At 37.6% G+C, this 14663-nt stretch overlaps 1 protein-coding gene across 4 annotated transcripts in view; it reads right to left on the bottom strand.

The window, feature by feature from the left end:
• Nucleotides 1-14663, bottom strand: part of USP33 (ubiquitin specific peptidase 33) — a 65143-nt gene that overhangs the window by 35601 nt on the left and 14879 nt on the right. For 3 of the 4 annotated variants that reach the window (XM_032296542.1, XM_032296545.1, XM_032296543.1), the window contains exons 2-7: nucleotides 8706-8837; nucleotides 8465-8518; nucleotides 7970-8032; nucleotides 6363-6515; nucleotides 3324-3426; nucleotides 1574-1643 (exon numbers count right to left, since the gene is read on the bottom strand). In XM_032296542.1, coding sequence (XP_032152433.1) covers nucleotides 1574-1643; nucleotides 3324-3426; nucleotides 6363-6515; nucleotides 7970-8032; nucleotides 8465-8518; nucleotides 8706-8786 — 524 coding nt within the window. In that variant the 5' untranslated portion in view covers nucleotides 8787-8837. The remainder of the gene's footprint in view (nucleotides 1-1573; nucleotides 1644-3323; nucleotides 3427-6362; nucleotides 6516-7969; nucleotides 8033-8464; nucleotides 8519-8705; nucleotides 8838-14663) is intronic. The other variant, XM_032296544.1, reaches the window with a different exon arrangement.

The raw sequence follows: 14663 nt of genomic DNA, 5'->3' as shown, positions 1-14663 counted from the left end.
CTCTTCCCCCACCAATTCACTGTCCACATGGCAACCACAGTAATATGTTAAAAACATAAGATAGATTATTAGCTACCCTACTATTCAAACGCTTCAATGGTGTCTTACTACCACGAGAATAAAGACCTACATCTTTAATGTGGCCTACATAACCTAGACCCAGATCATTCAGCCCTGTGATTACTGTACCCTGTCACACAGATTTTCTTCCAGTTCCTCAAATGTGTCAAGCTCTTTCCCATCCCAAGGCTGCTTACAAGGGGCACTCTGCTAGGAATGCTCTACCCATCCTTTTGAACAATCAGCTCATGCTCATTCCTCAAGTTTCAGATTAAATGTCTCTTCTTTAATGTCTGAGCACAGTGGCCCACGCCTATAATCCCAGCACTTTGGGAGGCTGAGGCAAGCGGATCACTTCAGCCTAGAAGTTGGAAACCAGCCTGGGCAACATAGCGAAACCCCATCTCTACAAAAAATTTTTAAAATAGCCGGATTTGGTGGCATGTGCCTCTAGTCTCAGCTACTTGGGAGGCTGAAGTGAGAGGATCATATTGAACCCTGCGGAGTTGCGGTAAGCCAAAATCACGCCACTGCACTCCAGCCTAGGCAACAGAGTGAGATCCAACCTTATTTAAAAAAAAAAAAAAAAAAAAAAGTCTCTTCTTCAAAGATGTGTTCTCTGATCACTTAATAAAACCTGGGTTATCTTTATATCACAAGGTTATGAAACATAAGACAACTGAAGGCAAAATATTTATAGAGGGTTATATCTACATAAACATTAGATTATTTTGGTAAGAAGTACAAGTTTAATATCCCTAATTCAAAATACAAAATACGAAATGCTCCAAAATCCAAAACTCCAATGCTCACTAGAGCATTTCAAATATTGGATTTTTGGATAAGCGATGCTCAACCAGTAAGTATAATGCAAACAAATACTCCAAAATCCAAAAAAATCTGAAACACTTCTGATTCCCAGCATTTCACATGAGGGATACTCAACCTGTAGACATATGTTCAATCTCCAATCACTGCTCTATAATTCAATCCAGAAACAAGGGTAATGTCAAAGTCAGTGACTTTTGAATTTTGGTCCAGACTCAATGCATCTAAATTTAAAGGGTAATACCACCTGACTCAATGCATCCAAACCTAAGAGTAACACCACCGGGACACTTCCATTTTTTAAGCCTATGATTAAGAAAAAACATCTGACTGACTGCTTTATTAAAGGCTTTCCCCCTACAGAAAAATATAAAATTTTTCATAAGATCTCTGAAGTAAAGTGATCAGAATAATTAGTTCAAGCTCTTCATTTTCTAGATGTAAGAAACAATTAATTTGCTCAAAGACACACAACTACCCAGGGTTTACACAAGAACCAGCAGCCTCAAGAAACGACAGGCATACATACAGCAACACCATTGGGACAACAATGGGTTATGTCCCAAACCAGATTCTTGCCTACTCTACCTTGAAAGTTAGTCAAATACTATAGCTGAATGGTTTTCTGCTCAAAAACTAATTTTAAAAAATCGTACAACAAAACAAAATTAATTTCTCTACTTACCAATTAGAAAGAGCCTGCAAAGCTGCATTCATGTAACAAGTATTTCCAATATTTTTCAAACCTGTAAGACCTATTAAGAAAAAATATACATGAAGTCATCATTCAATAATGCAAAATGACTCAATTTTGGGGGTCATTAGTATGTTTCCCAAGCTATACTAAGGTTCATAGAAATATAAAATAGCAACTTGAACAATTCAGAGAAGTCACACTTTTGGAAGCCGCACAATCACCAAAATTTTTAGTTTTACATAAATTCAAGGATTAGACACTTTAAGCTCTGGAATTTGCACAGGAAGAATAGCTTTTCCATTAATATTTAAGTAAGATTAGACATTTTTATAAAGCATTCATTGAGATGTTTACATTTCCTATTATAACTAAAGCTTAATTATTTTGAGAAAATAGTTTAATGACAATGCAAGAAAACTAATGTCATGATACATTGATAAACAAACATCCTTTTCCTTCCCATTTCTTTTTTTTTTTTTTTTTTGTATTTTGTTTTCCCTTCCCATGTCAATGTATTGCATTGAAAGTTGTATTTATGGCTGGGCGTGGTGGACCACCCTGTAATCCCAGCACTTTGGAAGGCCAAGGCAGGCGGATCAAAAGGTCAGGTCAGGAGTTTGAGACCAGTCTGGCCAACATAGTGAAACCCCATATCAACTAAAAATACAAAAAAAAATTAGCCAGGTGTGGTGGTATGAGCCTGTAACCCCACCTACTTGGAAGGCTGAGGCAGGAGAATCTTGTGAAACCAGGAGGCAGAGGTTGCAGTGTGCTGAGATGGCGCCACTGCACTCTAGCCCAGGCAGCAGTGCAAGATACCATCTCAAAAAAAAAAAAAAAAAAAAGCAGTATTTATTAGGTTGAGCAATAGAAAACTGCTGACAATCTACAAAAATGGTAATTTCATATGGTTCAAAATCAGGGAATGACTATTATCTCTTCCATATATATTCAAGTTCACTTTCATCACTTTACTTTCATTATTATAAAATGAAATAATACTACAAAAAAAGTATAAATGCTACTGGGATTTGGAGCGAAATGAAGAAAATTTAGACTTCTAAAAACCTCTAAAACTAGACTGAATTACCACTTATTGATAAGTATCCAGTAAAATTAGTAGTGTGGACTAAATGGGTTAAAACTGGGAAATACATAAAATATTTATAAATTATCTCTAGTCATATTAAACTTAGGCCAAAGTGTTAATTTCCAGATAATTATCTAAATATACATTCAATATACCACTAGTATCAATTATAAAACAGACAATGTTAAGTTTACACTAAGAACAGTGGGCCTAAAATATGGAAAATCCGAATAGGCTGGTTCTCAATTTAGGGGAAGAAGTGTATCATCTGATTCTTTTTCCGATGTTTTCTCCTGGAAATTCTGCTAAGGGAATATCTTAATACCTAATACCTCCCCATCACTGACAATAGAGAAATGAGTTGAGAAATACTGTTCAAACAGATCTCAAAAGGCAAGTTAGGTATAAAAGATCATAAGGCTTAACTGCAACAAAAGAGTAAGCAGGATCACAGTTTTGACAAACTGATACCAGAGAAACCAAAAGATTTTTTTGCAAATAAAGTTTTACTAGGCCAAATTTCAGAGTCCTTTTTTGTAATTATCAAGCCCCTTTTACCTCCAGATGTTGAAACTTTTACATTATATAGTTTTCTAAAGAAAAGGGCAGTGCCATACAAAGAAGTGTTACACAGGATCATTATTTTACCTCTTGCCCTAAGTTCATCTTCTTCGTCCACTTCTATATCCAGATCATCAAATACGGCAACAAGAGGAGTTTTTAATGTTGTATTACTCGGTATTTTAAAATCCTTGATAACAAAAAAACATAGCACATTTGAACAAATCCTTAAATTTAAGTAAAGTTTTAACATATAACATCTATACCATAAAAATTATTGTTATTTTAATAGTGGAACCATACGAATTCGTGGTATTAGCAATTAAAGTAACACTTATATTTATATTTTGAAGGAAATAAGGACCTACCCTGGGTAATAGCATGTCAGCCCAGCTTTATTAACATAGGTTTTGAGTAAAAAAGGCATTTTATAACTGAATTTTCTGAATTAAAACTCCACAATAACGGCAATTATGTGACATTAAACCACAGCTAAAAAGGCCTCTGAAGAATACTATCCTACACTGTCTTCTCCAAATCTAATTTTCTTTTTTTTTTTTTTTGAGACAGAGTTTCACTCTTATTACCCAGGCTGGAGTGCAATGGCGCAATCTCGGCTCACCGCAACCTCCGCCTCCCGGGTTCAGGCAATTCTCCTGCCTCAGCCTCCTGAGTAGCCAGGACTACAGGCACGCGCCACCATGCCCAGCTGATTTTTTTGTATTTTTAGTAGAGACGGGGTTTCACCATGTTGACCAGGATGGTCTCGATCTCTTGACCTCGTGATCCACCCGCCTCGGCCTCCCAAAGTACTGGGATTACAGGCTTGAGCCACCGCGCCCGGCCCTCCAAATCTAATTTTCTATGGAGAAAAAGGCAAAAGTTTTTCATCATAACACATTATCTGTAGACTTCTACAATCTCTCCTGATACTTATTACTACATTTACTTTCCACACTTTTATGCATATTAAATAGTTCAAGCACTTACTTTAAATAATAAAATATTCTAATATTAATTTCTAAGAATTGGCTTCACTCACAGGTTGCAACTTATAACCTGTTAGCCAAATGCTGGCCAACACTTAAAAAAACAAACAAACAAAAAATTTTCAGCTAAAGTTTTAAAAATTGGAAAGACAGCAAATCAAAATCAAAATTTGAAAGTTCTCTTGTAATATCAGAAGATTGAACTACAATAAGCCAACATTCAGCAACTATCAAACAGAAAAGGAAACTGAATAGCACGTACTCTGGTTCTCTAAGTTACTACAGCCTTACTTTACCTGTACAACACAGACATACGCACTAATTCCCAACCATTTTACTTTCCTGACACCTATAGATACTGGACATTTGAGTAGGCCTCATATTCCCACTTTGTGTTTATAAAATAATTGCTTTCAAAAAGATACATGCTCACTACAAAATATTTAAATACACAGAAGTACAGAGGCTTAAAAGAAATCACTTGAAATTTTACTATCTAGAAAAAATGTCTATTTAAAAAATCTTATTAATATTTGTATGGCTTCAAATATTTTTACTATTTTGCAAATAATCTTGTGGTAAACTGCATTCAAACAGCACATAAGTTTTGGACTACTAAAGAAATCTATCTGAACAACTTTTCTCTTCTGAGTAATTTCTTCAACAATGGAATAAGCAAGCTGCATGAAATTAAGTTAATGTCTTTTATGTGTTATCATATTTATAAGTCACCAGAAAATTACTAATAAGCCATCAGGAAAGTATTAGTATATTTATTCTATCAGATTCACCATTCAATAAAGTTTGTAATGTTGATCTTTTCTGGCAGAAATGGAAACAGATAGCTTATTTTACTTCTCCAGTAAGTGATACTGATAATTTTGCCTTTATAGATTATTAGTTCCTTGTGATTAAATTTTAATCATAACATCACATCTTTTTCCTTTTTTAAATTTTTTCTACTTATTACCATTCAGATATCTTCAGCGGAACACTTCCGTTAATAATGTAAGAGGATTCAACAAAACTGCTATTTCCATACTATCTGGACTTTTGAAAAAGACTAAACATGTTTGTGAATGATAAATATGTATCAGCGGGAGAAATAGTAATGGTTATGATTAACTAGAGCCATTTAACTGAGAAATTGAAAATGCAATAAATTATTCTTTGACTAAAATCTAGACACCTTAAGTTATATCATGGGTAAGGAAAGCAAATTTATTATCACATATGTCTACCATAAGAATGTGATAAACATAACAACAGAAAAACCTGAGAGTTGGTATCAATGAACAAGTATAGAACTATGTGATTTCTGTAATATACATGAGGAAAAAAACTGGTTGTTAATCAAATCTGATCAAATTCTGACCAAACGACGATCAGAGTAAGTTAGAAGCCAACTACTCTAAGTTCATTTCCTTTTTCCTATTTTTATGACTTGAGAATTCTGAAAATTGAGTGATCAATTCTGCAAGCAAATCTATACGTTTTATAAGTCCCTTGATCCAAAGGACAAAAAATCTTTAACCAAAGATCTGATGCTAAGCTTTATCATATTCTACCTTGTTTTCAATAATAAGTAAAATGTTTGCAGTAATACAAAGGGGATGGAGGTGGGGAGGGAATGGGGAAGACAGATGAATTAGTAACTGCCATTCCCTATCGAAGAAGGCCTACCACCTCTCTCGGAATCAGATTTGCCAGAAAAAGATAAAGACTACTTGAGTCATTTTTTTTAAAAAAACTTTAAAATTTCGTTAGGTGCTTTTCCATCTTCAGACAGGTGGGCTTCAATCTCACCCTAATCTATCACTCCATGCAATACAAGAAAGGGGAGCATGAGCACTTTGAGAGAAAAAAGGCACATTACAGAATTTTTTTTTTTTTTTTTTTTTTAAAGACGGGGTTTCACCATGTTGCTCAGGCTGGTCTTGAACTCCCGACCTCAGGTGATCCGCCCGCCTTGGCCTCCAAAGTGCTTGGATTACAGGCGTGAGCCACCATGCCCGTTCCGGAAATTTTTAAAGTACAGGTTAGGCAGGATTCCTTTTTAAAATTTCAGCTACATGACAAATTCTGAAATTATTACCTGAAGTTTTACAGCTTAACCTAAATGGATCTAGATTATTACCTGGACATTGTTTTCTTGTACTTGGTGAGGTTGTCTTACATGAGGCAATGAAGGCTGAGTTCCTAATTTCCTATCCAAAAATACTTCTTTGCTGCAAGCATAACACCATACTCGAAGAGTGGTAAGGTTCACAGTTAGATAATGCTTTGTCTCCTATATAATTTCACAGTAGAGGGAGAAGAAGAACCAAAATTACATATACTTGAAAACACTTCTTCAAAAGACAACAGAAGATAAACTGCTGACCTTTGATGAATAACAACATACTCAAAAGCTAATTTACAACACCAAAAAAATTATTCAGATAAACTTCTAAGGTATAATGAATAGTAACAATATCTAAGCCTACTCTAAAAGTTACCCTGTCATTTTCCCCTTACTATTCATTATACAAAAAGAAATTCAAGAATTTAAGACCCTGCTTTGCAGTTTGCAAGTAAGCATTAACACAAGAAAATAATTAACAATACCAAGTAACTATTCTAAGAAATCAAAATGGCAAAAGAACACAAATGACATGAGTCAGAAGCATAAAACAGCTTTAGCAATACAAAACATACAATCTTGGAAAGATAAAAGTCTAGACTTTCTCAACCAGAGTTATGCTGGAGAATTAAGCCCTACAGAAAATGATTTGAGTGACTAATTTCTCAACTCTCCCAAGGGTGGTACACAGCAAGTACCATTCTAGATGCAGAGAAAAGAAGTAAATGATACACAATGATGCCTCAGAGCTTGGGTATTCGGGCTGAATTAATTCTCTAAAGGAATCCTGGTTGAGAACAGCTGATGCTGCAGAGGTATCAATGTGCATCTTAAAACACAGTCATTCAAGAAACTTTCTGTTTAGAATGGGAGCTCTACCTAACACTGTAGAAGAGGCATGCCAGAGTTACATGGGAAGTACCAAACAACCAGAGCAAGTAGAAAGCTGACTCCAGTTAGGATGATGTGCAGAAAAAGGCAATATTACCTGAAGTGAAACTGAAAGATGTTAGCCAGGCCATTTCATAAGCTTAAGTACCCACTCTCAGGCTTGAACCTCCTAATATGCCAGGTATCACCTCCATACATCTGGATGTATACTTTATTTTTTTTTGAGACAGAGTTTTGCTATTGTTGCCCAGGCTGGAGTGCAATGGTACGATCTCAGTTCACTGCAACCTCCACCTCCCGCGTTCAAACGATTCTCCTGCCTCAACCTCCCAAGTAGCTGGGACTACTGGTGCCCATAACCACGCCCAGCTAATTTTTTTTGTAGTTTTAGTAGAGACGGGGTTTCACCCACGTTGGCCAGGCTGGTCTTGAACTCCTGAACTCAGGTAATTCACCCACCTCAACCACCCAAAGTGCTGGGATTACAGGTGTGAGCCACCACACCCGGCTGGATGTACACTTTTTAATTCAGTGCTTTCTTAATCACAACCTCATTCTAAAGTTCATCCTCTTAGCAATTCCCTTCCCCACCTTTCACAGAAAATGTAAGTGAAGTTTTAACTTAGAGCACAAATTTGAATTACAACTTGAATTAATAATGCGATACTGGCTTTCCCTTTCCTTCAGGCACTTTTTAAAAAAGTCTTCCATTAAATTTTTTATATACATACCTGAGAATGTATGGTGCTGTGATCTACTTGTGATTCACCACAACCAACATATGAACATCTATTCTATAAATAATTATATAGAAATAAAAATAAGGTACTTTACAATATACATGTAAATTTATAAGAGCATTAAAATAATATTTACAATTAAGTTTGTATTACATGCTTTAAACTCAATGAGTAAATGACTTTCCAGTCAGTAAATTTAACCAAATGTTTCCAGGCACAAAATAAAAACAGAAGATATATTTTTAAGCTAAAAGCTATGTCATTTCTAATAAAAGGCAAGCATAAAATATCTAAGTGATTTACTAAAAACTTCAAAAGCACTATAAATTAAGATCTTTCCAAAGTTTAATATTTGGTTCTCAATAATGACCTTAAGTTTAATTTACAAAAATCACTTAAAGTGTCAAAAAATTTTCTGGTTATCATTATTCAGATCTAAATTTATGATTAGTATAGTAATCTTTTCAGTAAAAAACATATACACACCTCCAGACATGCCCAAAGATTTGGTCCTCTGACTTTACAATCCTGACAAGTACCCTATAAAAAGAAATAAAAAACACAACATTGGATATATTGACACAAACACATACAATTCACTAATGACATCATACATATTTTTTAAATAGGGCTCATAAACTTAGAGTATTATAGCAATTTATGAAAATTACATATTCAAGAGAAAAGTGAATAGTTTTTTAAGGAAAAAAAAAAACCTGTTTCTTACATGAGATTTTTGTATCAAATCTTCTTTTGTTATTTCACCAACTGAATCCAAATGTGGACAATGATTCTGAAAAGCTGACATTTTGTTAAGAATTTTTTCCTGTTTCCCAAGACTTTCAAAATGAGGTAACACCTATAGAAGAAGTAACACACACAAAAAAATTAAGAAATGTTTACAATGTCTGCAAAGATTCCAAAGGGAAAAATAAAAATGCTAACATATTAAAAATGATTAAGATAAAAGATAACATAAGAATGATATGTTCATGAGTTTGCCCTGTAACAGTGTATTTTCGGTCAGGCGTGGTGGCTCACGCCTGTAATCCCAGCACTTTGGGAGGCCGAGGTGGGTGGATCACTTGAGGTCAGGAGTTTGAGACCAGCCTGGCCAACATGGTAAAACCCCAACTTTAAAAAAAAAAAAAAGTATATTTTCAAACAGATGAGTTTTCAGAATTGAAGTTAATTTGAACATTGGAAATTTCTCTACTACATAAACATTTTATTAAAATTGACATCTATAAACAAATGTAAGTTTGTTTCTTCATGACTTTTACTGCTTTTCCCCTCTCTCTCATTTCACTTTTTATAGATGAATAATAGGGGGGAATATTCAAGTTATTCAATTATGAAGCATTTTTATCCTTCTTCTTAAAAAAAAATTAATTTTTTAACATTTTTATCCTTTCTCTTAAAAAAAAAAAAAAAATTCAATTCCTAGGCTAGACTAGGAATTGAAAAAAAAAAAAACCTTCAAGTGGAAAGCTTCATTTTTCTATTAACAGGAGCCCCTACTGATGACAGAAGCTAAGTCATCTAGTATCCTGACCCAATATCAGGGTAGGCACTTTATATCAGGGTTTATCAGGCACTATTGACACTTAGGGCCAGATAATTCTTTGTTGTGAGGAATTATCCTGTGCATTGCAGGTTATCTGGCAACATTCCTGCTTCTACCCACAACCTTCCACCCTTACCACCATTCTGAGCTCTGACGACAAATGTCTCTAGATAGTATTAAATTATATCCTCTGGGGGACAAAATCTCTCCAGGCTTGAGAACCCCATTTTCATGATCTTTACAACCCTGAAGTAGGTACCATTATTAGCTTCATTTGCATATGAGGATAAGATATGCAAACTTTCCTGAGTTTGCAATGTTTGGCTCAAGTAAAGTGAGTGATCTCCAAAGGTCTCAAGTCTAATTCAGTATTTCTAGATCTTCTTTTGGTTGTATATTTTATATTTTTGCTAACAGGGCTTTTCATGCTGTTAATTCAACTTTGAGGTTTGAGAACACTTTACAAAAAAAAAGTTAAGAACTTACTAGGACAGAATGAAACAGTTTAAAAGTTTGACATTCAGAAATACTATAAATTTAGTATCTTTGGTGGCTTATAAGTTATTCAATAAACCTGCAGGTCTATGTAATAGTTTATAACGATATACAACCCGTTTGTTACCTGATAGCTTATGAGTGTCTGTCTGCCTCTTAAAACCATTGCAATAAATTTGCTGAAATATTAACATATTAGTAAACACCTTTTTTAAAGTTTAAAAAAAGTTGAACAAAATCAAATGAAATAATCAATTACTATTACACTGCAACACACAAAATTCACCAGGAATCACTCTAGGGTTAATAGTGTAAACATTTCTTTTTTCTTTGGAGGCAGGGCCTCATTCTGTCTCCCACACTGGAGTACACAGGACAAACACAACTCACTGCAGCCTCAACCTCCTGGTCTCAAACCATTCTCCTGGGTCAGCCTCCTGAGTAGCTACAACTACAGGTGTGTGCCATCATGCCTGGCTAATTTTTTAAGTTTTGCTAGAGACAGGGTCTTGCCATGTGGCCTAAGCTGCTCTTGAACTCCTGGGCTCAAGCAATCCTCCCAACTTGACCTCCGAAAGTGCTGGGATTACAAGCATGAGCCACTGTGTCCTGCCCTTTTCTGAATATAACTACATATTAAAATAAGCCAAGCTCCAGACTTTCAGAGGATGAAGTTAAATTTAAAATATTTACTAATATTTCCTATTTCTTATTTACGTTTAGGGGAAGGTTTGACAATATTTCCCACCCCTCTCTTTCTTTTTTTATTAGCTCTCTCTGCTCCCTTATCCCATTATTTTCACTGCTAGCCAAGATGGAGTAACAGAGTCCAGATTTACTCTCTCACCTTAAATAACTAAAAAATCAGACAGAGTATATAAAACATTGTTTTTCAGACATCAGACAATAGGCAGTGTAGGACACTGATCCTAAGAAGAAGAAAACAAGGTGAGCCTATGACTGACCCAGCTTATTGCCTGGAGAGAATTTTTAGGCCACAAAGTAGATAGAAGAAAACTCACACAGAATCTGGAATTAAAATTACATGAGTTAAAGGGAAAGAATACGCTAGGTACGGTGGCTCACACCTGTAGTCCCAGCACTTTGGGAGGCCAAGGCAAGAAGATCGTTTGAGGTCAGGGGCTCAGGACCAGTCTGCTCAACACAGCCAAGACTTGTCCATACAAAAAAATTAAATTCGCTAGGTACAGTGGTGCATGCCTGTATCCCAGCTACTTGGAAAGCTGAGGTGGGGGGATCACTTGAGCCCAGGAGTTTGAGGGTACAGTGAACTAACCACTCACTGCAGCCTTGGAAACAGCCAGACTCTGTCTCTTAAAAAAGGGAGGGAATGAGTAGAATGAAATATATCCAAGGAATCATATTGGTCTTCTCAGTTTAGTTTGGAATAATATTATATTTTACAAACTATAATTATTTTACTTTTATTTTTAGATTCATTATACTATCATCTTTAACACTCTCATGACTGATCATACAGTTTTAAGCTTTTGTAACTCACTTCTAACATCATTAAAGCATATAAATATTAAAAAAAAAAAGGGAGCAGAGAGGAAGGGAGGGGAGGGGAGGGGAAGTGAGGGGAGGAGGGGAAGGGAGGGAAAGGGGGAGGGGAGGAGGGGAAGGGGGGAGGAGAGGAAGGGAGGGGTGAGGAGGAAGGGAGGGAAAGGGAGGGGAGGGGAGGGGTGGGGAGGAAGGGAGGGAAAGGAAGGGGAGGGGTGGGGTGGGGAGGAAGGGAGGGAAAGGTGGGGAGGGGAGGGGGGAGGGGAGGGGAGGCAAAGGGAGGGAAAGGGAGGGGAGGGGAGGGGAGGAGGAGAAGGGAGAGAGAAGAGGGGAAGGAAGGGGTAGAGAGGGGAGGAGGGAAAGGGGAAGGGAGGGGAAGGGAGGGGAAGAGGGAAAAAGAGGGGAGGAGGGGAAGAGGAAGGGAGGGGGACGGGAAGGGAGGGGAAGGGAGGGGAAGAGGGAAAAAGAGGGGAGGAGGGGAAGGGAAGAGAGGAGGGGAAGAGAGGGGAGGAGGGGAAGGGACGGGAGGGGAGGAGGGGAAGGGAAGGGAGGAGAAGGGAGGGGAAGGGAAGGGAGGGGAAGGGAGGGAATTTAAGAACAGGGTAGCTAGAACTCACAGGGTAAAGTAACGGAGAGGAAAGAACTACATAGACAGCAAATGAGCTATGGAGATCTGCAGAGGGCTACCAGTAAATATCCATACTGCTGAGCACTGATGCACGCATACATGTGATTAGACTACCCCAGCCAGAGAAAAAAAAACAAGGGAAAGGATTAGGTAAAATAATTCTCGGCCAGGTGTGGTGGCTCACGCCTGTAATCCAAGCACTTTGGAGGCCAAGGTGGGCGGATCACCTGAGTTTGGGAGTTCAAGACCAGGCTGACCAACACGGTGAAACCCCGTCTTAAAAAAAAAAAAAAAAAAAAAAAATTTCTCAAAGCCTATAAAGGCTGTTTGTGTTCCCATCAGCCAGATTTGAAAGGCGTAAAAATATTCTAAAGAAAAACGCTAAAAAAAAAAAAAAAAAAAGAAAAGAAAAAGAAAGGTGAAAGGCGTCATAATAGAGGTAATAAAGTACTCAGAATGGCATTGCCTCAATAATGGAAAAAAAAAATCCTTGGTCTAAAGACTACTTTGGTTCTGCCTTTAAAAAGTTTAAAAAGGACCAAGCAAGGTGGTTCACACTTGTAATCCCAGCACTTTGGGAGGCCAAGGTGGGCGGATCGCAAGTTCAGGAGATTGAGACCATCCCAGCCAACATAGTGAAACCCCATCTCTACTAAAAATACAAAAATTAGCTAGGCGTGGTGGTGTGAGCCTATAGTCCCAGCTACTCAGGAGGCTGATGCAGGAGAATCACTTGAACCCAGAGGCAGAAGTTGCAGTGAGCCGAGACTGCACCACTGCACTCCAGCCTGGGGACAGAGCAAGACTCCGTCTCAAAAAAAAAGTTCAAAAAGAAGTCTTAAAATGATCGAACTGTTTCCAAGGAATTGTGTTCCAGAACAAAGCTTAAGGACATTTAAAGGATTGAAAAAATTCAGTACCCAACAAGGTAAAAATCACAATGACTGGCTGACAGGCATTCAAAGAAGGAAAATCTGATCCACAGTGAAGAGAAAAAGAAGAAACAAGAAATAGCACAGATGACAAAACAAAGACAGAATGAATTTTAATCTTAAAAATTAAATCAGAACATCAGTGACATGGGGGGAAATGTTCAAATTTGATGAAAACTAGAGCCTTATAGATCCGCAATCAATTTTAACTCAGCACTAAACAGACAAACAGGCCGGGCGTGCTCAGGCTTGTAATCCCAGCATTTTAGGAGCCGAGGCGGGCGTATCATTTGAGGCCAGGAGTTCAAGACCAGCCTGGTCAACATGGTGAAACTCCTTCTCTACTAAAAATATGAAAAAATTAGATGGGCATGGTGGCGGGCACCTGTAATCCCAGCTACTTGGGAGTCTGAGGCGGAGAATAGCTTGAACCCAGGAGATGGAGGTCGCAGTGAGCAAAGATCACGCCATTGCAATCCAGCCTGGACAACAAGAGCGAAACTCTGTCTCAAAAAAAAAAAGCCGGGCACAGTGGCTCACACCTATAATCCCAGCATTTTGAGAGGCTGAGGTGGGCGGATCACCTGAGGTCAGGAGTTCGAGACCAATCTGGCCAACATGGTGAAACCCTGTCTCTAGTAATAATGCAAAAATTAGCTGGGCACGGTGGTGGGTGCCTATAATCCCAGCTACTTGGGAGGCTGAGGCAGGAGACTCACTTGAACCCAGGAGGCGGAGGTTGCAGTGAGGCAAGATGGAGCCATTGCACTCCAGCCTGGGCAAAAAGAACAAAACTCCACTCAAAAACAAACAAACAAAAAACACCACAAACAAACCATACCACGAACATCAAAAACAAGTTGCTTAAAACTAGTAATAAAATCTTTAAAAATAGCCAACAGGGTAGGCAAAGTGGCTAATACCTATAATCCTAGTGCTTTGGGAGGCCAAGGCAGGAGGATTCCTTGAGCTCAGGAATTAGAGACCAACCTGGGCAACATACCGATACCTACTAAAAATTTAAAAAATCATCCAGGCATGGTGGCATGTGCCTGTAGTCCCAGCCAGTCTGGAGGCTGAAGTGGGAGGATTACCTGAGCCCAGGAGATAGAGGCTACAGTGAACCATGATCACACCACTGCATTCCAGCCTGAGTGACATAGCAAGACCCTGTCTCAAAAACAAAAACAAAAACACAGCCAAACCCTGTCTCAAAAACAAGAACAAAAACACAGCCAACAAAGACCCATAATATTCAGAGGAATGAAGGACAGAGACCTCTCACTGGAGATAATACAAGCCAGAAAGCACTGGGGCAGCATCTTTAAAGTCTTGAAAAAACACTGTCAACCTACAATTCCATACCTGACAAACATCTTACAGAAAAGAAAGACTTCCTTAGATATACAGGCAGAAAGAATTTATCACCAGCATACCTGCACTATAAAATTAAAATCTGTATGTATCCTTCAATATTTTTCCATGCTCACATAATCATACAAAAACAGACACATGCAGCCTTCTTCTATCATCATTTCT

The sequence above is a fragment of the Sapajus apella genome, unplaced genomic scaffold (genome assembly GCF_009761245.1).
Source record: "Sapajus apella isolate SASKATOON/1434 unplaced genomic scaffold, GSC_monkey_1.0 scaffold36, whole genome shotgun sequence".
Classification (NCBI taxonomy): Eukaryota; Metazoa; Chordata; class Mammalia; order Primates; family Cebidae; genus Sapajus; species Sapajus apella.
This window is presented reverse-complemented; position numbering and strand designations above follow the sequence as displayed.